The sequence below is a fragment of the Coenobita brevimanus genome, chromosome 35 (genome assembly GCF_032717465.1).
Source record: "Coenobita brevimanus isolate Jiangsu-jjx chromosome 35, ASM3271746v2, whole genome shotgun sequence".
Taxonomy (NCBI): domain Eukaryota; kingdom Metazoa; phylum Arthropoda; class Malacostraca; order Decapoda; family Coenobitidae; genus Coenobita; species Coenobita brevimanus.
Window position 1 is genome coordinate 1107686 of NC_136988.1, and position 24479 is coordinate 1132164.

General features: G+C 42.5%; 1 protein-coding gene across 1 annotated transcript in view; it reads left to right on the forward strand.

Moving 5' to 3' along the window:
• Patronin (calmodulin-regulated spectrin-associated protein patronin) overlaps positions 1-24479 on the forward strand; it is a 111695-nt gene that overhangs the window by 65847 nt on the left and 21369 nt on the right. Inside the window, exons 15-20 of the mRNA XM_080269650.1 lie at positions 1030-1411; positions 2329-2429; positions 11099-11394; positions 11845-12570; positions 12794-13128; positions 21850-22086. Of these exons, the coding sequence (XP_080125776.1) occupies positions 1030-1411; positions 2329-2429; positions 11099-11394; positions 11845-12570; positions 12794-13128; positions 21850-22086 (2077 nt within the window). The remainder of the gene's footprint in view (positions 1-1029; positions 1412-2328; positions 2430-11098; positions 11395-11844; positions 12571-12793; positions 13129-21849; positions 22087-24479) is intronic.

A 24479-nucleotide genomic window follows, 5' to 3' on the forward strand; every position in this document is an offset into this window, starting at 1 on the left:
GAGAAAGCTTCCCATTGCTTGATTCTGTTTTGTTTGCGTTGTGAAGATATTTTTTCCTGATGCTAGTACTCTGTATGTAATGATTCTTCTATAGTTGTATTATTCATGGTGGTAGATTTGTATTTTTAACGTATCATGAAATTAGTTGAGAAAAAGTAAGTTTGATTAGCCAGTATGTGTGTCCAGGCATCTCAAAATGAACGGATCTTGAATTTGGCTCTCTGTTCTTTTGTTTTTAAATCTTGCAGTTTCTGGCCTTTGGTTCCTCCTTCCTTGCATTAAAAAAAAATAAATATACCATGAGTCTTTAGTAGTTTGTGTAATTTTACTCATGATGACAGAGATCTTTTTGACACATCAGGAAATTTGTTGAGAGAATTGGCTAGCAAATATAATCAGAATTTAAAATAGCTAGTTGCAGCCTAAAATAGTATACAGGTTTACAGTACATCAGGTGTGGCACTTCAGAAGATGCATTTTTTCCAGTACAGACAAGGAACAATATCTTCATTTGCTGGGATAAATGTTGGGTGCTGTGCATGGTGTTATTAAAAATCTCTTGACTTCACTAACACCACTCTTAGTTTGCCTTTGGATGCTTTTTGCGTATTAATTGTGACCACACTTTTGTAATACGTTTTTCTTTTAGCTAGACTTTTTTTTCTTTTTGTTTTGTAGTGTAGAGTCATGTGTTCATTTTTTTTTTTAGCTGTTTATTGTTTTGCATGTTACTTAGTTATGCTTTAAGATGTTTGTTTCCTGAGTTGCATCTTTATCTGATCTTTACCTGTTAGTGTATATCTATCTCACTGTCTCCAAGGGATATTCATCTCCCTCAGCCTTTTGAATGTCCCTCTCTCCCACCTCTTCTAATATCTCCCCCTCATGCTCTCTCTATACTGTATTTCTCAGTCTATAGTGCAGAGTGTAACCCTACCATTGGTGGGTGTTGTGCTCTGTGTTTGGCAGTACAGTATGTGGTGGCATGTTAGCTGTGGTGTGTGGTGCATGTGGTGGTGTTCCTTGCAGTGGGGAAAGTGGCCGCTACCCCCCGGACAGCCTGCCTCCTGTGCCACTCCGGCGCAGATCCTACCTTGGGCCGGACCCCAGGGAGCGACCCCGCGACCCCAGATTTGACCTGCGCCGCGCCAGCCTTTACATGGAGCCCGGGGCGTGGCGCGACCCCCAACACCAGGCACCGCCACCCCCCCGCCGTGTGTCCCTGGGCCCAGACTCTCTTACACCACATTACAGGATGACGGACTCACTCACCGAGATCCAGGGAGACATCCAGCGCCTCAGCCACCAGCAGCAGCAGATACAGAACCTCATGCACAATGGAATGAACCCACCACACCACATGCAGCAGCAGCCACCACCACCGCACGGACAGTTCTACCTCCATGACCAGGTTAGACCACAGACACATTGCACAGTTTGGAGATTGTAGCAGAAAAGATAGTATTGTGATGTTAGCAGAAAAGATAGTATTGTGATGTTAGCAGAAAAGATAGTATTGTGATGTTAGCAGAAAAGATAGTATTGTGATGTTAGCAGAAAAGATAGTATTGTGATTTGAGCAGGAATGATAGTATTGTGATTTGAGCTGAAATGATAGTATTGTGATTTTAGCAGAAAAGATAGTATTGTGATTTTAGCAGAAAAGATAGTATTGTGATGTTAGCAGAAAAGATAGTATTGTGATTTGAGCAGGAATGATAGTATTGCGATTTGAGTTGAAATGATAGTATTGTGATTTTAGCAGGAAAGATAGTATTGTGATTTTAGCAGAAATGATAGTACAGGTATTGTGATTTTAGCAGAAAAGAGAGGATTGTGATGTTAGCAGGAAAGATAGTATTGTGATATTAGCAGGAAAGATAGTATTGTGATATTAGCAGGAAAGATAGTATTGTGATATTAGCAGGAAAGATAGTATTGTGATATTAGCAGGAAAGATAGTATTGTTGTTTATACAGCCAATGTTCACTGAGACTCGGAATATCAAGCTTGTTTTCATGTAGAGCTTCTTCATTTTGCCACACTTTGAGCATCTGTATAGGAGGCAGTATTATACCTTACTGTTTATCTGAGAAAATTGTAAATACACATAATGCATTACTTTAATCATTTGCATCTTAAAGTCATATTGAGGAGACTGTGAAGTGGGTTAACATATTCCGCATAATGTGTAATTTGTGGGAGTGAGGTGGGTGGGTGTGGGTGTATGTGTGTGGGTGTGGGTGTGGGTGTGGATGTACATGCCTGCCTGCTTGTCTGTTAATGATGTACTTATAATACACTATAAATACTGTATTGGTATTGCAGCAGGGCAGTCCAATACGCCGAATGTGGGGCCAACAGCCGGGCAGTGATGGGTACGCCTCCATGTCCCCTGCCACACGACGAGCTCAGTGGGGACCAGCAAGGTAAAGCCTCATCCACCACAGTGTTTTCTTTGGTATGATTTACCCTCAGTTGAAGTGCAGGATGGCCACTGATTATCTTACTACTGTATTTATCTATATCTATATCCCGACGCCTTAATCCTGCAAAAGGTGGCCGCAGACAAAGCGCCTCCAAGTCGCGCTGTCACCCACCATTTCATTGCTGTCCACCCAACTCACTCCTCCGTGCCTCATATACCTCTCAGCTCCATCCCTCCACCTCCACCTTAGTCTCCCCCTCCCTCTCCCTCCCTCCACTACATGCTCTTAGTCAGTCTTTCATTCTCCATTCTCTCCATGTCCAAACTACCTCAGTGTATTTCTCCTAATTTTCTCAATCATATCCACATCACATCCATATCTTACAACTTTAGATATTTATCAGTCTGTCTATCTATAGCCAGATGCCATAATCCCATAAGGGGTGGCTGTTTGAGTTAGTTGTGTGATGGGGAGGGGCACTAACCCTCCACCAACTCACTTGTTGACTTGTAGGAAACATGTATGGGTTGGTTATATGGTTACCACCCAGTGTTGTAAATGGTTTCCTGGCTTACAGGAAACCATTAGGCTTGTCATTCAATGTAAAGCCACCTGAAAAGGAAAGAAGAGTAATAAAAAGTGACAGGAAAGATGGGAGAAATAGGAAGAGAGGAGGACAGACACACTTTTTAACTTGGTAGCGTCTGGATTGACTCAATCAGATACGTTTATATGAAGCTACAGAACATGGTGAAAGTTTTTGGTGTATCCAATAGAGCCCAGGATTCCAGGGGCATGAATGATGAATGAATGGAAGCGTGGCCCATTAGATTGGGCAAATTTGGGCTGTCTGGATATTGCTACTCCTCACCTTGCCCTAGGGTGGGAAAGGAGGTCCAGATGACGATGATGATTTCTGTAATTGTTGTGTAGTCTCTCTCTCTCTCTCTCTCTCTCTCTCTCTCTCTCTCTCTCTCTCTCTCTCTCTCTCTCTCAAGTGCCAAATTTTTATCTCCTGCATTTTTCTTACTCATGTTATAGATTTTGAAATGATGACTCGTGTAATTTTCAAAACATGGCTTGAATGTGCATACTAGAACACCCATCCCCTCTCACACACCCACTAGCTGGCCTCTGTTATTATTGTTATTATTTTATTTATTTATTTATTTTTATTTTTTTTGCATTTCAGTGGAGGGTAATTCATACAGTAATGTGTTATTAGTTTCAAATTGATTGTTGTTATGGATTGTTTATATAGAGATGCCTGTGTGTGTGTGTGTGTGTGTGTGTGTGTGTGTGTGTGTGTGTGTGTGTGTGTGTGTGTCTGTCTGTCTGTCTGTTGAGTGTATGGAAGAATTTTGTTATTTGGGAGACATGTTGTCTTGGAGATGGGGCTGGAGCACCTCTGTGGCTAGAGTGAGGAGTGGTTGGAAGAAGTTCAGGGAGCTGTTGCCTCTCCTGACATTGAGAGGACTCTCCCTCTGTGCTAAGGGATCTTTGTATGTGGCATGTGTTAGGAGTGTAATGCTGTATGTGGCATGTTAGGAGTGTAATGCTGTATGTGGCATGTGTTAGGAGTGTAATGCTGTATGGTAGTGAGACCTGGGCAGTAAAGGAAGAGGATATTTGCAGTGTGTGTGTGTGTGTGTGTGTGTGTGTGTGTGTGTGTATGAAAATGTTTGTTAATAAGCCTAAATTGAAAAACTAAAGCAACATCATTGTCATATAGTAAACAAAGCCTTTCCATGTCATAATTAATTCATCTTTTAAGCCAATAATGTTGTATCATAAATTGTTGAATATTTTATGCTTCCTTGAGTATGACCTTATATGTAGAATTATTATTATTATTTTTATTATTATTATTATTATTATTATTATTAGCATTATTATTATTATTATTATTATTAACTTTCCTTTCATCAACTGCTTTGCATCTTGAGGTATTATTATTATTATTATTATTATTATTATTATTATTAGCTTTCCATTCATCAACTACTTTGCATCGTGTGGGTATGCATGTGATTGGGTTGGCTCATGCTTATCTTTCTTGTTACTAAATTACAATACATTAGTCATAATTATTGACTAAGTGCATGAAGGAGGTGGTGAAGTGGTTGGAGGAGTTGTATGCTGTTTGAAAGGACAGGAGTTCAATCCCACACTAAAGAAGAATTGTTTGAGTATTTGGTATGTGTTTAAAACGTGGAAAAATTTGACTCACCCTCTGTAACGCCTCTCAACTTGTCCTTTCCTACCTTTCTTCTTCGTCTTCTTCTTCTTCTTCTCCCTCGTCTTCTTCTTCTCCCTCGTCTTCTTCTTCTTCTTCTCCCTCGTCGTCTTCCTCTTCTTCATCTTCTTCCTCGTCTTCTTCTTCTTCATCTTCTCCCTCGTCGTCTTCTTCTTCTTCTTCTCCCTCGTCGTCTTCTTCTTCTTCTTCTCCCTCGTCGTCTTCTTCTTCTTCTCCCTCGTCTTCCTCTTTTTCTTCTCCCTCATTTTCCTCTTCTTCTTCTCCCTCGTCTTCCTCCTCCTCTTCTTCTTCTCCCTCGTCTTCCTCCTCTTCTTCTTCTTCCTCGTCTTCATCATCTTCTCCCTCGTCTTCTTCTTCTTCTTTTTCTCCCTCATATTCTTCTTCTTCTTCTTCTTTTAATGCAAGGAAGAAGGAACCAAAGGCCAGAAACCCTAAAGATGGTTCCCTCCAAGAAAAAACAAATACAAGATAACACAGCCAAATTCAAGATGCGTTCATTGCACCATTGTTGATAAAGCAATTCTTCCCTGATTCATTCATTTCATTCATTCATTGCCAGACGCCATGTATCCCAAATGGGGTGGCCAAGGCTTAGAGTTAATTGTTTTACAGGGAGGGGCACTAATCCTCCACCAACCCCACATGACACGTAGGGAGATTCCCTGATTCATTGTACATAATATGCATTTTACCTTGCTAATTAATGCTGTGGCTCTCCATGTGTTTATATTACGTTGTTTTGTATGTCATTTCACTTCTAGTTTCTCTCTCTCTCTCTCTCTCTCTCTCTCTCTCTCTCTCTCTCCTACTACTACTGTACTACTACTATTACTATTACTGCTATTACTGTTACTACCACTACAACTACTATTACTGTTACTACCACTACAACTACTATTATTACTACTACTACTACTACTACTACAACTACTACTAATCTAAATACTACTACAGCTATTACTACTATTACTACTACTACTACCACTACTACTATTACTACTGCTACTACTACTACTACTATTACTACAACTACTACTACTACTACTACTACTACTACCAATCTAAATAAACTTGTCCAAAGGTAACTATAATAAAACATAAGCCTGTGTGGATGCATGCAGTGATAGTGGTACCTCAGAGCTGTAGTGTCTTGCTTGGCCATTGCATTACTGTTGATTGATTTGCATATATTGTACTTAGAGGGAAGAATGGTTTACGCACTTATAAAACAGATGGTGAACCTGTAGTGTTAGTAGTAGTATTGTAGTGGGGTGATCTGATGCCTATAGCCAGAGAATGTATCTGTCTATATATCTATAGCCAGACGCCATAATCCCATAAGGTGTGGCCGTTTGTGTTTAAGTTAGTTGTTTTACGGGGAGGGACACTAACCCTCCACCAACCCACTTGTTGACACGGAGGGAACATGTATGGTTTGGTTATATGGTTACCACCCAGCATTGTAAATGGTTTCCTGGCTTACAGGAAACCATTAGGCTTGTCACTCAATGTAAAGCCACCTGAAAAGGAAAGAAGAGTAATAAAAAGTAACAGGAAAGATGGGAGAAGTAAGAGACGGAAAAAGAATGATGAAGATGAAAGAAGAAGTAGGCAGCACTACATCAAGTGAGTGGATGATGGTCACCACCACCTACTACAAAAATATATTCAAAGGATATAAATAAGGATATAAATATTAGTGCCTATGATATAATTGAGTTGTATAAAAAAGAGTGGAGTGAGCCGTGGAAAATGGAAGATGATTTGATGGCATGATCAGAATTGTGGGTTGTTAGCCCAAGGAAGGTCTATCTATTGCCAGACGCCATAATCCCGTAAGGGGTGGCCACAGACAAATCGCCTTCATGTCACCCTGTCCAATGCCATTTCACTGCCTTCCTCCCAGCTCACACCCCCTTCACTCATATACCTCTCCACTCCATCCCTCCATCTCATCGGCTTATTGTCAGATGTGTTTATTCAACAAGGGAATGCCGTATCCTTGTAATGTTTTGCCGATCTTACACCTTCATCAGGCATAGATTCACTGAGGTATTGTACTTGTTCACCTGAGGAAAGCCATTCAGTAAAAAGGTTAATACTTTGGCTGAAAAAATTGTAAGGTATTATGGTGATTTAATCTGTAAGTGGATGTGTAGTATTGAGTGGGATGAGTATTATTTAACACAAGGTACACAGCTCCTGGACCATCTGAGTACATTGTTGAGCTGCATATGTCAGGGAAGGAAGGAGTGCTAAAGGAAGGAAGGTTTGGCCCACACACATATATTTTCATCTCCTGCCCTGGCCACCATTGTTATTTCTTGGAAGGGATGTTGCATTGATGGTGCCACATCATGGATTCTTTTTGGTGCTTCATTATTTATACTGCAAAGAACTGTAGTCACATAAGTCTCCTATGCACACTGTCATCATGTCATGCCTTCTGATCACTCTGGGACACATGGATGAACGCTTTCTGTCACCGAACTACTTCAAGACAAACTTTGATTTGATCTCTTCATGCACTGCTCATTATCAGCCAGCAAATACATTACACCTACATCATCCTTGGGCACTTCTGTCATGAATTACTGGACTGCAACGCTGGAGACACAGTGATAGCATTGTTGGTTATAAGACCGGTGACAGCCACATCTGTTTGGTAATGCTGAAGGTAGTAGGACGGCATTGCTGGCTTCTGAATATGTTGTAAGACGGTTGACATGACTACACTTGAAGGGACGTATAAGACACCTGAGCTTGTGGTGCGTTTTGGTGGCGTGGTTCTCTGTCTGTCTGTACTTCCCTCCCTTCACCTCCATGGTGTTGTCAGCTGCCCTGCTAATACCACCTCTCTTGGCTGCTCCCCTCTAGACCAGTTAAAAAGTCGCGAGTGGACTCAGACGCATGTAGCAGCTCTTGTTGTGAGGACTGTGAATGTGACTCCTACAGCGGCACCTCCCATGACGAGAGAGGCAAAGAGAACACACCAGACCCCACCACCCCAGACCACCTTACCTTTGACTCGGAAAAATGCCCCGATGGCAAGACGGGCACTAAGCCACAGAAACCCCCAGGACTCTTGCGACAGTTGTCTGTTTTGATGCGATCCACCAAGAAAAAGTTGAAGTAGAGACGACAGTGCAGCCTCCTAGACTCATACCATAATTTTCTGTTTTGACACAAGCCACCAAGAAAAAGCTAGACTAGAAATAGTAGTGCAGTCATCAGTGACTATAATATACTTAGACACAAGGACAAGTGATTATTGACACAGATAAATCATTTAATTGTGATACTAAAAAACTTACTAGACTGAATCTGAAATATGTAGATAGTGTGTATTAAAACTGACGTAGATGTGCTAATACTGTAGTGACTTGAGAGACAACTAACCAGAAGTGAGATGCTTAATTTACTAATCATATATCAGTATAATCTGGCTGCCTTATAGTTCTTAGTAGTTCATGGATTAAAATGTACAGAAGTGTGCGTGACTGGTGACTTCCTCTGCCCTAGGTAAGTGAAGGTGGCCACCTGCTTCCTGACTTGACTGAGGACTGTTGATATTTGGGAATGGATATGCATGCCATAGCCCCATCAGTACAACACGCCTAAACTAAAGAAAGTACTATCCAGGAAACCATTTACAATGCAGGGTGGTAACCATAACCTACCCATACGTGTTTCGTGTGTGTCAACACGTGGGTTGGCAGAGGGTTAGTGCCTCTCCCCGTAAAATAACTAACTCAAAGACAAACGGCCACCCCGTATGGGATTATGGCGTCTGGCTATATATAGATAGAATTTGTTAGTAGGAAGAATGAACTTAAAACATACAATTTTATTTCAAACACCAGTACGAAAGCAGTCTGCTACCCTCACCCCCATGAACTGCAGTCAAAAGTTCCCCTTCTCCTGCAGTCCACCATCCTCATCTCAGGAACAAGAAGCCTTCCCTCTGCAGTGCCTTTTAATGTAGCAAAAAATATAAACAAGAAAGCCATTGTACTTTAAGGGTAACTGGAGTGTTCGTAACCCCTTCAAATTCAAGTGGTGTTCAGCGTACACTTATAAATTCCATCTTTTCCTAGTTTGTGTTCATTTCTCTCTCTGGTTGACACAGTGTATGTTTTGCATTCATGTTCACAGCCTCTCACTTCCAGTTCGATCGGTTAGGAAAAAACTGTGTTTTATAGTCGCGGCGCACAACTCTGAGGTTGGCATTATCGTACCCTGGCAACCTACCATTCCAAAGTGCATCCTATTTCATATCATATTATACACCTATCATATTATGCACGAATATATTATACACAAACATATTATACACGAATCACATGCATCTCATATTATACACAAAATCAGTCACACTTTTGAATGGTAGGTTGCCAGGGCACGATAACAACAGCCTCAGAGCAACGCGCCATGACTGTAGTATCCTCTACCTGTCTGCTATCTACTGCCAGACACCCTAATCCCATAAGGGGTGGCCACAAACAAATCACCTCCATGTTGCCTTTTCCCCTGCCTATACACTGCCCTCTCGCCAACTCACATCCCCCTCTCTCATATACCTCTCCACTCCATCCCCCATCTCATCCTTGGTCTCCCCCTCCAGCTTGCTCACATATACTCTCCTTATTAGTCTGTCACTCTTCAACCCCCCAACTCACACCCCCTCTCTCATATACCTCCCCACTCTATCCCTCCATCTCATTCCCAGTCTCCCCCTCCCTCTCCTCCTTCCACCTGTCTCACATACACTCTCCTCATTAGTCTGTCACTCTCCATACCCCCAACTCACACCCCCTCCCTCCTATACCTTTCCACTCCATTCCCCATCTCATTTGCAGTCTTCCCCTCCCTCTCCCCCTCTGCACCTCACTCACATACACCCCTTGTTAGTGTCACACTCCATCCTCTGCACATGGCCAAACCACCTCAGTGCATTTCTCCTAACGCCTTCTACCACATCCACAACCATACCACACATCTATCAAGTGTTAAGTGGCTGAGAGAGAGAGGGAGAGAGAGAGAGAGAGAGAGAGAGAGCATTTCTTTTTTTTAATAATAACAGCAGAACAGAGGAAGGAAAAACAAATAAAGAAAGAAAATAATGCCAAACCCTCACTACTTTTGAAAATAATCCAGGCAGCAGCGCGGATATACGCCACGATTCTCCTCACTCGATTTCTGTGTAGGTAGCGAGATTGATGGGAAAGATGTGGTTGTACTGATGGGGCTGGGAAAGATGCGGTGAATTATGGAGGAGCAATATAACTGTAGTATTTAGCATTAGTAACTGAGGTCGCACTTAACCAGTACAGTAAGTCCTCATTATAAGTGACCATGTGTTATTATTATCATCATTATTATTATTATTATTATTGTTGTTATTTTATTATCATCATCATCATCCATAATCATTGTCATTGTAATCATCATCATCATCATCGTCATCTATAATCATTCTCGCCATAATCATCGTTGTCATTATCACCATCATCATCATCATCATCATCATCATCATCATCATCATCATCATCATCATCACCATCATCATCATCATCATTCCGTCCTCCAACATAGTCCTAGATATATTCCAGAGGTTATGATGCTTTCAAACCATCCTTGGCCCTGTAACGAGGATTCTGTAATTATATCAGTGTTATGTATTGGCTTTTTGTAGTACTGTAATCATGATAAAACTAAGCTTGTCAGTCTTTTATGTATAACTGTTAATAATCTTGTATCCAGGCTTCTTTGTTATCAGTTTTTGATGTAACAGTTATTGGCATTATAATCACCCACTACTACTACTACTGCTACTACTATGACTACGACTTCTACTACCACCACCACCACCACCACCACCACCACCACTACTACTACTACTACTACTACTACTACTACTACTGCTACTGCTACTACTACTGCTACTACTGCTACTACTACTACTACCACCACCACCACCACCACCACCACCACCACCACCACCACCACCACCACCATTACCACTACGACTGCTACTACTAACCTACATACTTATAATCTAACCTACATACTTATAACCTAACCTACATACTTCAAATCTAACCTACATACTTCTAATCTACATACAGTACTTATAATCTAACCTGCATACTTATAAACTGACCTACATACTTCTAATCCAACCTACATACTGTACTTCTAATCCAACCTGCATACTTCTAATCAAACCTATGTACTTATAATATAACCCACATACTTATAATTTACATACTTATAATCTAACGTACGAACTTGTGCGCATAATCAACGTATGAAATTGTGTGTGTAGTCTAACGTAGGAACTTGTGTATGTAATCTAACGTAGGAACTTGTGTGTGTAATCTAACGTAGGAACTTGTGTGTGTTTGTACAGGCCAATGGTGCCCCAGGGTGAGTACATGATGGCCGGACAGCACCCTGGCTACTACCCCGGCTATCAAATGAACCACCACCACCTGCCGCCCATCAACCAGGTCCCAGCCCAGCCCCCGCCGATGCCAGTGGGGCCGGGGGGTGGGGGTGGTGGGGGAGGGGGTGGTGGGTTCATGCTCCACGGCCAGACGCAGTCCCTCCCGCCGCAGGCCATGTACCAGCAGAACGGCCAGGGGTACTACAGCCCCGAGCATCAGTACAGGGGCTACCCGGCCTCAGCACAAAGCTATGGATCAAGTAGGTGTTGTGTGGCAGCCCTCTCTCCATCCTGCATCACTCACCCATATTTGTTCTCTGGGCTAATAGAAAGTTTTTTATTTTAATTTATTTATTAACCACTCAGGGACGAATGAGGCTGGTCACTCTCATCCTAATTTTCAGGACCAAATTGCCTAGCCCTGGGCTCCTGCACTCCTCATGGGGCAACACAAGATCAGATGATGATGATGATGATGATGATGATGTTGATCTTGCTTGTTCGTTAATCAACATGGCAGTTTGTCCAGAAATATGTCGTTTTACTAGAACACTGTGAAGACTTACAATCATTTTAATTTTTAGAATTTTTTTTTTTATAGATGTAATTATTGTACATCACTTTACCTGCCAGAAAGGGAGAGATTTATTAAAGGTGTGTAATTTGTCTTTCTCAGGTGTATTAAAGGTGTGTACTTCTACCTTCCTCAGGTGAACAGCAGAGACAGATGGGTCAGACGCCACCTTTCAGATTACACGGTGAGGGAGGTGGCAGTGAGGCGGGATGGAGTGGGGGCGGGGACAGCCGGGGTCCAGGCAGCTCACGTTCCAGTGCCCAGTCTTCCCCCAGCCGGCAGCCCCCGTCCCGCCAGCAGAAGTCCCCCAGTCCTCCCCGGCAGACGTCGGTGTCCCACGCCCCCGTGGCGGCACCCCCGCCCGACGACATGGAGCCTCAGAGCGTGTCCTTCATCAACTCCACCGACCAGCCACACGACGAGGGCCAGAAGGACGACCCCAGCGACAAGTTCAAGCGGCTGTCCATCACGTCGGGCAGCAAGACCTACCGCATCTCCCACGAGCCGGGCTCCCCCACCAGACCCAGCATAGGCGTCAAGACCTTCAGAGTGCCCACCAAGAAGGGCACTCCCGTGGTGGATGACGTGGATCTGCCCCAGCCCGCCCCTCCCAACCGCTCCCGCACCCCACCCTACCACCACGATTCCTACACCAACGAAGAAGTGGACGACTTAGATGTTAAAGCCGAACCCCTCCAAGAGGGCTCCAAAGGCGATAAAGGATTTTATATATCATTCGACGGTGACTCGGCCCCACGAAAACCAAAGCCTCAGTTGAGAACTAAGAAAATGTCCAGAAAAAATTCCAGTCCCTCAACGCCTGCAACGACCCCCAGCAGAGAAGATCTTCCTGTTGTACCTGTGAGTACTGCTGCACTCTGGTGTTTGTTCACAAAGCATTGCTTGCATTGCTTTATTTAATGTTTTTCTTTTAATAATTTTTCACATAATATGCAGTACTGCAAGAATACTTTTGTAGCATTTTACTTTGTTGATGCTGAATGTTTTTGATCCATGTGTAACGGCTTATTTAACTGTATTGATGCCGAGTGTCACATCTAACTTGTGTTTGCATTAATGCATGTTGTGTGTGCCCTCCCAGGACCGACCCAGTCGGACCTCCAACGATTCGTTTGACTCCCATCGTGGCAGCATGACTAAGATCACTAGCCCCAGCATGGTCCAAACACCTTTTAAAATAACTAGTCAACAATCAAGCTCAAAGAGAGGCAGCGTCTCGCCACCCCAGGCCAACGGGCTGGCCCACAGCCCTTCCAACGAGGGCGAGAGAGATGACGAGGCAGAGCCAGAGGAGGAGAGCCAGGTGGTGGTGAAGCCTTATCTCAATAAGAGGAGGTTGGGTGAGCCCACTGCTGGCACTGCCCTTGTTATTGACGCTGATAAAACCCCTGGTGATGCTGTAAGTACTGCATTGGTCACTGCACCCCCTCCCCTATACCCCTTACACCCAACACTCACACCTATACTAATAATGGTTTTATCACCACCACAAAATGCAGATATCAAGTACTTTTATTTTTAAAGTCTACTGTAGTACTGTATGTACATATATAAACAAAATCTATATAATGCAAAGGAATTTAGTACATTTGATGTTTGTGTATCAGAGTTTTGTATAATGTTCATTTGTCCAGTTTAGATTAATGGCACTTTATTCATGCCCTTTTTTTAATGTTTAATTTTTTTTTTTTTTTATAGCTAGAACATCTTATATCTAAACACAGATAAAGCTTTTCAAAGGGATAATACAATGGAAGGGAAAGCCAGCATTATTATACTGAGTTTCTTGTTTGTGTTTTTGTCATAGTCGGTAAAGGAATGAAAAGGTAATTGGAAAGAAGGTATTTAAATATTACGTTTGATACCATAATGTTGTTGGAGAAAGAGAGTGTATAGCGGCTGATCATGTGTGTTTACTTGAGTGACTGCATGGCTTCAGATTGCCCAGATACAAATGCAGACTTATTTTGTTGAACCCTTTTAATTATTTCATTTAAACTTGCCTAAAACGAAAGCAGGGAATGTGGCTGAAGCATTGCCAGCGCCTGCCACTTGTGATAGAAGTTGCCTCATCACTTAACTTGTATGATTCAGTAAGGGAATTGTAATGTGGAGGTGTCATTCTGTGGATTTATGTGCCAAACAAGATCTGAGAGCTGTATTGATTACCTACCAGCCTCATATGATAGTGCGACACAAGTGTCAGATATTGATTTTGGCTCTGTTATCTTGTTTTAGTTTTTTTTGTTGGAGGGAACAGTCTTGTGGGCTTCTGGCCTTTGGTTCCTTCTTTCCCCCATTAAAAAAAAAAAAGGAAAAAAAAGAGAAAGAAAGAAAGCTAGAAAGAAAGCAAAAAGTTGATACAGCTACAGGTTCACTTGCACAACAAGAGGATGGTGTTGGGTACACTGTGTCTCAGTGGAAGGATTGGGTTGCCAGGGTTTTGCCAGCCCTCACCTGGGTACTTAACAGGTCCTCTGAAATTAACACCTATACTGTAACAACTGTACTATTGTTTTTTTTTTTTTTAAATCGAGGCAAAGATGCGCTTGGCAGGTTGGTGATGATTGGCCAAATGCCACATTAACTCATAATCTCTTTGCTCATTATCATTATTAATTGACATAACATATATCTGAGGGGGAAATTTGGGTTAGTAAATGTTATTGGGACATGATGCATTCAGCCAATCATCACCAACCTGTCATGCATCTTCACCTCAATTTAAAAAAAATTAAAAAAAAATGAGTATAATGTGTTGTTCAGTAGCATTAATAGTACTGATCATACAAACTGCATTTAAATTTTTCAGAAAACTCAAAAGAACATTTAAAATTTTGAACCAGCAATGAGATAAACTGACAGGTTATGATCTGAGAATTTCTGCAATAGTTCAAATACAGTACGGTTATTGCCAAGGATATTAGATTTTGAATACATATAGTACTGTATGAGTGTAGGCCGTGCGTGTTGAGTGTCACATACATACACACAGACAGACAACAGTAAGTGGAATGCAGGTGCAGTAATGTGTGTGGTGCAAATGTGCCTCCACCCTTACATATTGCCTCCTTGGATTATACTTCCTTTGCAATGCTGCGGCTCATGTTATTTTGGTTTTTGCGTTGTACGAGTATTGCAGTGCCAGGTATGATATTCTATGGCTCCCAGAGGCTTTTATAAACATCAGGGAATGCAGAATTATAAACAGTGTCATATATAAGTAAACGGAAATCATGCCCACCATTTTGGATCGGATGCTGAGTGTGTTGGCAGCCTGTATGCATGGGTAAAATGTAAACTGTATACCGTCATGTTAGTTCACCCGGATTATTTTTGTATTAAATTGAAGGCTTTCGTGCTGCATGCTGTACCCATTGCATAAGTACACAGGTCTGCCCTTTATGGCCTGTGGGAAAGCAGGATTACTCTCTGAAGGATTGCTCTCTGAATGGTGAATTGTGTAGTTGTGTTAATCCATCTCCTGTCTGGCCACCATCTTTTCTGTAGTTCAAGGATTTGCCACCAGAGTGATGTTGATGATTCAGTTGATTTTATTTGCAGTGGTTTGAGACCTTGAGTTAGCAAGGAATTTCTCTATCATGTAATTGCTGTCAGGTGTGTAGGTGTTAGTGCTGTCAGGTGTGTAAGTGCTGTCAGGTGTGTAGGTGTAAGTGCTGTCAGGTGTGTAGGTGTTAGTGCTGTCAGGTGTGTAGGTGTTAGTGCTGTCAGGTGTGTAGGTGTTAGTGCTGTCAGGTGTGTAGGTGTGCCTTCAGGTGTGTAAGTGCTGTCAGGTGTGTAGAGTATTTTCCATTGGACTTACGATCTTTTGCCAGGCTAGATTTTACATAATGTCGCAGTAACGATATAATTTACCTTCATTTGCCACAACATGGGGAAGTAATCAAGGTACACTCTGACCTCAATTTAAGGGATCTCCATTTAAGGGATTTAGGATTTAAGGGAGTCCATATTCTACCTGACAAACGGACAAGACCATTCAAAAATGATACGTAATGTATAGGTTATACACATTAATATGTTTCTTTATACAGTACCTGTAAAATAATATTAATAATCATATAAATCAGTAAGATAAGTGAAACAGTCATTGCATTTCATAATAAGATTGTCTTTATATGTGGTAAAACAGTGGACATTGTTTTACCACATTTAGAAATAATCTTATTATGACAGTCTTATTAGTCCCTTAAATCAAGGTTTGAGTGTATTCGTAAGACTTCACCTGGATGTGTTTTGATTTGTCAAGAGAATTTAAAATTTCATACATATGTAGGCCATCTTATAATTTTTTTAAGGGCAGGTTATTAAATTAATTTATGCAAATAACTGTATCTAATACTTTATTTGGGCAAACTTATTCGCCGATGAGCAGTTAGCTATAATTTATAAGAGTCATGTGCGCTCTCAGCTTGAATATTGCTCACCCTTGTGGAATGGTTGTGGAGAGGTTGCATTAAGACAACTAGACAAAATTCAGAATAAAGCTGTTAGAATTATTAACAACCCTGCCATTACATATAAACTACCTCCCCTGCAAGTAAGAAGGAATGTTGCCTCCCTTGCATTATTTTACAGATATTTTTTTGGCAAATGCTCAGACGAAGTTGCGTCCATGGTGCCACCTCTCCATGCCTTCCCTCGTGCTACACGGGCATGTGGTAGCGCTCATGACTGGAATGTCACTCAGCCATATTGCAGAACTTCTGCCTATCAGAATTCTTTCATTCCCCGAACTGCATCTCTCTGGAACTCGCTTCCCCAGAGTTGTTTTCCTCCAAATTTCAACCCACAACTGTTCAAGTCGAACTGTTACAGATATTTTATGAATGGAGGACACCAGTAATCTGGTGTATGGATTTTTTTTTTTCCCCATTTGTTTTTCCTTCCTCCGTTCTGTTATTAAAAAAAAAAGAAAAAAAAGAAAAAAAAAAAATCAAACGGTTATTGTAACTCTTATAATTAAACAAATTTTAAATGCTTTGTTAATAACGAATGCACTCCGACAACCAATCAGCTGCCAGCTTTCAAAACTTCACTAAGGAGATGGAATAAGCTATAGATAGATGAATGGGTGGATGGATGGATGGATGGACAGATAGATAGATAGATAGGTAGATAGACTTTACCTTGACTGTATAAAGAGTTTAATTTGTGGGTTTCTGCTTGTACATACTGTAAGTATTGTAGTTACTGTATTGTACATATATGTGCATTTATTTTTTGTACATTTATTGAATACTGTATACTGTTTATTGGTGTTAAGGTGGTTATAGCCTTGTACGTGGGTGCTCACACCTGGGTAGGGGTGAGTGGAGATTTGAGTGATGAGTTTTCCATGAATGTTGGTGTGCACCAGGGGTCAATCTTGAGCCCCATGTTGTTTATCATGGTACTTGAAGCTCTCTCACGTGACTTCAGAAATGGACTCCCGTGGGAGATGTTGTATGCTGATGATTTGGTGTTGATTGCAGAGAATGAAAGGGAGGTGGAGGAAAGGTTTAGGAAGTGGCAGGGCTCTTGCCAACTGCCGATGGTTGCGGGCCATTTGGCTCCTGAGGTTTTAGATTTACGAGCCAAATAAATCTTTAGTAGCCAAACTGACTATGAGCCGAAATATTTTTTCATTCATTCATTCATTGCCAGACGCCATGTATCCCAGACGGGGTGGCCAAGGGCTTAGAGTTAATTGTTTTACAGGGAGGGGCACTAATCCTCCACCAACCCCACATGACACGTAGGGATGCCAACAGCATCTGGTGTTCCCAGGCGGTCACCCATCCAAGTACTAACCAGACCCAACGTATATTTTACGAGCAATAAATATATTTATTTATTTACACATTTGTGGTAGGTGGTGGCGACCATCATCCACTCACTTGATGTAGTGCTGTCTACTTCTTCCTTAGCCTTTATCATTCTTTTTCTGTGCCTGTCCTCCTCTCTTCCTATTTCTCCCATCTTTCCTGTCACTTCATATTGCTTTTCTTTCCTTTACAGGTGGCTTTACATTGAGTGACAAGCCAAATGGTTTCCTGTAAGCCAAGAAACCATTTACAACGCTGGGTGGTAACCATATAACCAAACCATACGTGCTTCCTACGTGTCAACAAGTGGGTTGGTGGAGGGTTAGTGCCCCTCCTCGTAAAACAAATAACTCAAAGTCAAATGGCCACCCCTTACGGGATTATGGCGTCTGGGAATAGATAGATAGATAGATAGATTTACACGTTGCAATGATTAGAATCATATAACGAGATTTTACACATTCACAGTGACGACAGCACTTAATAATCGATTACGTGCTTTTTTGTTCATTTGAGATTTACATATTTTGTAGTTTATTGGTTTTGAAGTGGATGTATTTTCTCCTCGCCAAAAGGTGACTTGCATGTAAAATTTGTTTGCCGAAGGGAAAAAATACTCGCATTTGCGAGCTGTGGCTTGCCAAATGAGCCTTGAGTGTAGAGATGGTATGGGGCACAAGGGCTTAAGGGTAAATGCAGATAAAACAAAAGTGATGATATCAAGGGTTGGTGGCGGTACTGTCAAAGATGAGGGAGTGGCCTTGAGCAGTTTGCCACAAGGGCGTGGGAAGTAATTCCATCTTGTGTTGTGTTTGTGATAAATGGGTGCACAAGAGATGTGGTGGTATTAGAGGTAGACTGCGAGATAATGTTGATTTCGTGTGTGTGGAGTGTTGGGGAGAGCAGGTGGAGATTGTCAGGCATGAAAGGATTGAACTTGCTGGTCAGTCTCTTTGAGTGTGTGGAAAAGATTTGTTATTTGGGAGACATGTAATGTGCTGGAGGTGGGACTGGAGCTAGCTCTGGCTAGAGTGAGGAGTGGTTGGAAGAAGTTCAGGGAGCTGTTGCCTCTCCTGACATTGAGAGGGCTTTCCCTCTGTGGTAAGGGATCTTTGTATGTGGCATGTGTTAGGAGTGTAATGCTGTATGGTAGTGAGACCTGGGCAGTGAAGGAAGAGGATATTTGTGGGCTCAGATGTACAGAAATGACAATGATTAGGTGAATTTGCAGTATGTCCCTGAGTGTGAGGCCTGGGGGGGCTAGGTTTACAATGGAAGAGTTGAGAGGAAGGATGGGACTGGAGTGTATTGGTGTTGTGATGAGGAGAGGTAGATTGAGATGGTTTGGGCATATGGAGAGGATGGGGGATGATAATTGGGTGCAGAGAGTGATGTGTTAGGGGTGGGGTTGTGAGAAAGACCTCTGACAAGGTCATTGAGTGTGACCTCAGGGATAAGGGATTGAATAGGGAAGCAGCCAGAGATTGAGCAGCACGGAGAGCCGCCATTAGGTGACCAAGGTTGACGCTTGTAAGCATGTTGGAGCCTTCAAAAACGAACGAATGAATGAATGTATGATATATTATAGCCTATTTCACAGGAGGAAAGAAATTGCTGTTCGGCAACCCTCTTCCAAACTGTCTGATTTCGTGCATTCTTGTTGTGAGTAGCTAAATAATATACAGTGATGTTAAGAACTGTCTAAAATATCAAACTTACAGTAAGCATTGGTGAAGCGTATAACATCATTACTTACAATTTGCAAGGCTGTAGGGAACATAGGCCTACTGTAAGTGTGGTCAGGTGCGAGCATCGTTGAGTCAGTCAGGTTGACTCGCATTTTCCACTGCAATCTGTCATCTGAGCAACTCCGTAGCACCAACATAATTATTATCATCTGTGTCATCGTTTCATTCACAGTAATTATTAAAAAATGCTATAAAAGGTTATGTCTACCTTCTCTTAATATGTTACGTAATAACATGATACTGGGAGACGTCTGTGTCATTATTTAATAAGTCAGATGTTCGGCACTACTTTATTACCTGCATAATAACTGTCAGGCCCCCCATGAAATTTAAATGTATATGCTTAGATTTTGTTTATTTCATCAGCTGACTGCTAACACTTATGTTACATTTATGTCTGTGTTTAAAAGAAGCTAAATATATTTTATTCTATTGTTTTTCAATTAAGGCTGCTGTCTTTAACATCACTGTATATTATTTAACTACTCATAAGAATGCACGAAATCGGACAGTTTGGAAGAGGGTTGCCGAACAGCAATTTCTTTTCTCCCATGAAATAGGCTATGGCCCAGTCAGCGCTGGAATGTCATTTTTCTTTCATGCCTGCCATCTGACTGTTTTATTCCATTCAAGATAGACCTTTTGAACTGAAGGAGTTAGGTATATGCCAAATCTTGTTCCTTCAGGAAGTTCCTTAACACCTCTTCCTAAGTGATTTATTGCGTTTATAACACCGTGGCATCCATAGATATGCTGTAGGTCTGTCTTTCTTGTTTAAGGAAGCTCCCTAACACTGCATCTTAAGTGATTTATTGTGTTTCTGCACATTGTCTTCTGGGTTATGTAAATCATTCTAATATCACCACACTTTGCATAAACAGCCATATCCAAAAATAAGTCAATAAGAAGGAGGTGTTAGGGAGTATCTTCAACCGCCAAGAATACGAACCTTAGCCTAGAGGAGCCCCTTCAGTATGAGGCCACTAAGGATTCAAGGGATTTAGATTAGTGTGAGAGACTAATGAGGAGAGTGTGAGTGAGGTGGAGGGGGGGGGAGAAGGAGGGGAAGACCAAGGATGAGATGAAGAGTTGGAGTGGAGAGGTATATGAGAAAGGGCAGTGTGAGCTGGGGGGGATGGAGAGTGAAAGACTAATGAGGAGAGTGTATGTGAGTGAAGTGGAAAGGGGAAGAGGGAGGGGGAGGCCAAGGATGAGGTGGAGGGATGGAGTGGAGAGGTATATGAGAGAGGGGGGTGTGAGGTGGGGGGATGCAGAGTGAGAAACTAATGAGGAGTGTATGTGAGTGAGGTTGAAGGGGGGGGGAGAAGGAGGAGGAGGCCAAGGATGAGATGGAGGGATGGAGTGGAGAGGTACATAAGAGAGGGGGGTGTGAGTTGGGGGTATGGAGAGAGAGACTAATGAGGAGAGTATATGTGAGTGAGACAAAAGCAGGGAGAGGCAGGGGGTAGCCAAGGATGAGGTGGAGGGATGGAGTGGAGTGGTTTATGAGAGACGGGTGTGTGAGGTGGGAGCAAGGCAGTGAAATGGCATTGGACAGGGCGACATGGAGGTGACCTGTTTGTGGCCACCCCTTATGTGATTGAGGTGTCTGGCTGTAGATAGATAGATGGATAGACTTATAAAATTAAAATAAATGCAGGGAGTCGTCAGTATATATAAGAGATGTTGGTGATGCAATGGGTCACCAATTTTTTCATGTCTGTGTCCAGGCTTCTCAAAATCAATGAATGGATCTTGAATTTGGCTCTGTTTTCTTGTTTTTGTTTTTTCTGGCATTTGGTTCCTTCATCCTTGCATTAAAAAAAAAGAAAAAAGGGGGAACAAAGAAGTCAGTTTTATATATACAGTCAAGTCGCCTATGACGCAGACTTCTATACTGCGATTTTCTATGACACAACAGGGTGCCAAAGTTTAAAAAAAAAGAAAAAAAAACATGAACCACATGCATAAAATACCTGTGGCGCGGGGGCGCGGCAAGGTTTAAAATGCGCCTCTTGCCTCAGAACCCCCAACCCTACCACTTCCACTTTAGCTCTATCGTCATCGGAGTTCAGTACGTTCAGTATTTTATGCCCTTAAAGCCCCTTATTATTTATTGTTTAGTGTTTAATTTGTGTTTAATACATGCATTGACTGACTGCTTGATTGTGTGTCTGTGTAAAGTGGGTGAAAATGGGGTAAAGTGGGATGTAAAGGGGGACTTTGGGTGAACGTCCAGGACCAAATTCTATTTTTCCCATAGGTTTAGTTATTTGTATGGCACAGTTTTCTACGGCACAGGCTTCGCCCAGAACCAATTAGCTGCACCTTAGGCGACATGACTGTAGTGCTGTTTTGGAACTATAATGAACAGATTTTTCTGTATTTGATTAGATTTAGATGTGAACAGTAGAGATGAGGTTTGAAAAAAAATTATTGTAATTTTAATGAGGCTTTGCTGCCCAGGTATGTATCCCTTAGAAATAATAATGCTAAGATGCGCTGAGTGAAAGGGTAGCGGACTTACCCTGCCTCCCACCCCAGTCACTGGCGTCAGAGATGGAGAGGAAGAAGGAGCGGTTGATGATGCTCTCCATGAAGCGAAAGCAGGAACAGGAGGAGGCCCGGCTGCGGAAGGAGATGGAGGCCCAGGAGAAGCGGGAGATGGAGAAGATGAAGGAGGAGGAGAAAGTACGCAAGAAGGAGGAGGAGAAGGCCAGACGACAGCTGATACTGGAGAGATACAAGATCAAGAAGGCGATGGAGGAAGCGGAGAAAGAGGTACCTACAGTTTGGGAGAGCCAGGGTTGCCAGGGAGGAGGGTTGCCACCATGCCTTACACACACACACACACACACATTCTCTCTCTCTAGTGTAGGGGTGAAAAATATTCTGCATTACCCCCTCCCACATAGTGACATCCCATACACCATTCCCTGTCACCACTACAGTAATTTACTCAGCCTGAGATGGAGAGGGGGAGAAGGAGACTGAGGATGAGGTGGAGGGATGGAGTGGAGAGGTATGTAAGAGGGGGGTGTGAGCTAGGGGATGGGGAGTGAGAGACTAATGAGGAGAGTGTTTTTGAGGTAGAGGGAGAGAGGAAAGGGGGGAGACAGAGAATAAGATGGAGGGATGGAGTGGAGAGGTATATGAGAGAGGGGGATGTGAACTGGGGGGAGGACAGTGAAGTGGCAGGGAGACAGGGCAACATGGAGGCGATTTGTTTGTGGCCACCCCTTATGGGATTAAGGCATCTGGCAATAAACAGACAGACAGATAGAATTTTTGGATCACTTCATGGGATAGTCAGAATTGTTCACCCATCAGCAAGAATATAATTTGAACTCTAGCATGGTGGAGCAGCCAAAAACATGAATTTGTAATATATTTTTTTGGTCATCAGAAATTTTCAAAAGTCTCCATTTTAGCATTGTCAAAAATTATCGTCATCCCCATCATGAAACATTCCCCCTCCCCCACTTCCCTAAAATTTTAAATCGGTGTTTGAATTGCTGTTATTTTCCTCTTCATTCAAATCCCAGTCTCGTTTATAACAGTTTTGGGAGGTAAGTACGTTTTTTATCATTTTATTATGGTTTTGATTAGTTAGCTGCATCATTAGTCATTTACTCTTAATAATTGGTGTTTTTTTTATCCTCGTGCACACACACACACACACACACACACACACACACACACACACACACACACACACACACACACACACACACACACACACACACACACACACACACACACACACACACGTCGTTACTCGGTCTTGTGTTCCGCATGTGTCCGGCTCTTCTCAGTTGCTTAGCATGTGCCGCATCGATGCCATGTTTGTTTACTAATCGATTCGATGCTGTGTTTTAACCTAATTTGAATAGATTTGTGACTTTTGTTGCTATTTCCATCCCCATATGATTGTAATTCTTTCCGTTCCCTATACGATTATTTATAGGAGTGGCTCTCAAACAGGAGGGGTGATTGATTATTCTCTCATCAACCCCTACCGTACTAGAATGGAAGAAAATTGATGATCATGGTTGATGTCTGGTACTGTAAATAAATTGTTAGGAGAAGTACCCTGATGTGGTTTGGCATGTGGAGACAGGGGCGCACCCAGGAATTTTCTAAGGGGGGACCAGTAGTGAGGGGAGGGCAGGTAATCCGATAATTACGGGGAGGTCATACGCAGGTTTAGAGTCAGGCAGCTGCTGGCTCATGTGTTACTCTTTGTTTGTACCTGCCAATTTTTCATGTTTTGCTGTTATCGAAATAAATATATATAAATTTTTAAAGGACCCAGAGAGCTAAGGGAGGGGCCCGGGCCTGGGGCCTTCCCCCCCCCTGGGTGCGCCTCTGTGTGGAGAGGATGGAGAGTGAGAGATTAACGAGGAGAGTGTGTGTGTGTGAGTGAAGTGGAAGGGGTGAGAGAGAAGGGGAGACTGAGGATAAGATATATGAGAGAGGGGGTGTAAGTTGAGGGGATGGAGAGTGAGAGATTAATATGGAGAGTGTGTGTGTGAGTGAGGTGGAAGAGGTGAGAGGAAGGCAGAGACTGAGGATGAGATGGAGGGAGTGGAGAGGTATATGAGGGAGGGGGATGTACGTCGGGGGGATGGAGGGTGAGAAACTATCGAGGCGAGTGTATGTGAGTGAGATGGAGGGGAGGAGAGGGAGGGGGAGACCGAGGATGAGATGGAGGAATGGACTGGAAAGGTATAAAAAGTTGGGGGGATGAAGAGTGAGAGACTAACAAGGAGAGTGTATGTGAGTGAGATGGAGACTGAAGATGGGCTGGAGGGATGGAGTGGAGATATATATGATAGAGGGGGTGTGTGAGCTGGGGGTAGGGTAGTGAAATGACAGGGAACAGGGCAACATGGAGGTGATTTGTTTATGGCCATCCCTTACAGGATTAAGATGTCTGGCTGTAGATAGATAGTTAGATAAACAGTCATTTACCACTCAGGGGATGGTGACTGATCATTCTTATCTTAAATATCTAGACTGACAGACATAGCACCTGATGACACAGTAGAAGATCGGATGAGGCTTTGATGCAATGTGTGTGTGTGTGTGTGTATTTAGTTTTGTGTGTGTGTGTGTGTGTGTATTTAGTTTTGTGTGTGTGTGTGTGTGCATGTGTGTAAGGTCCCTGGTGG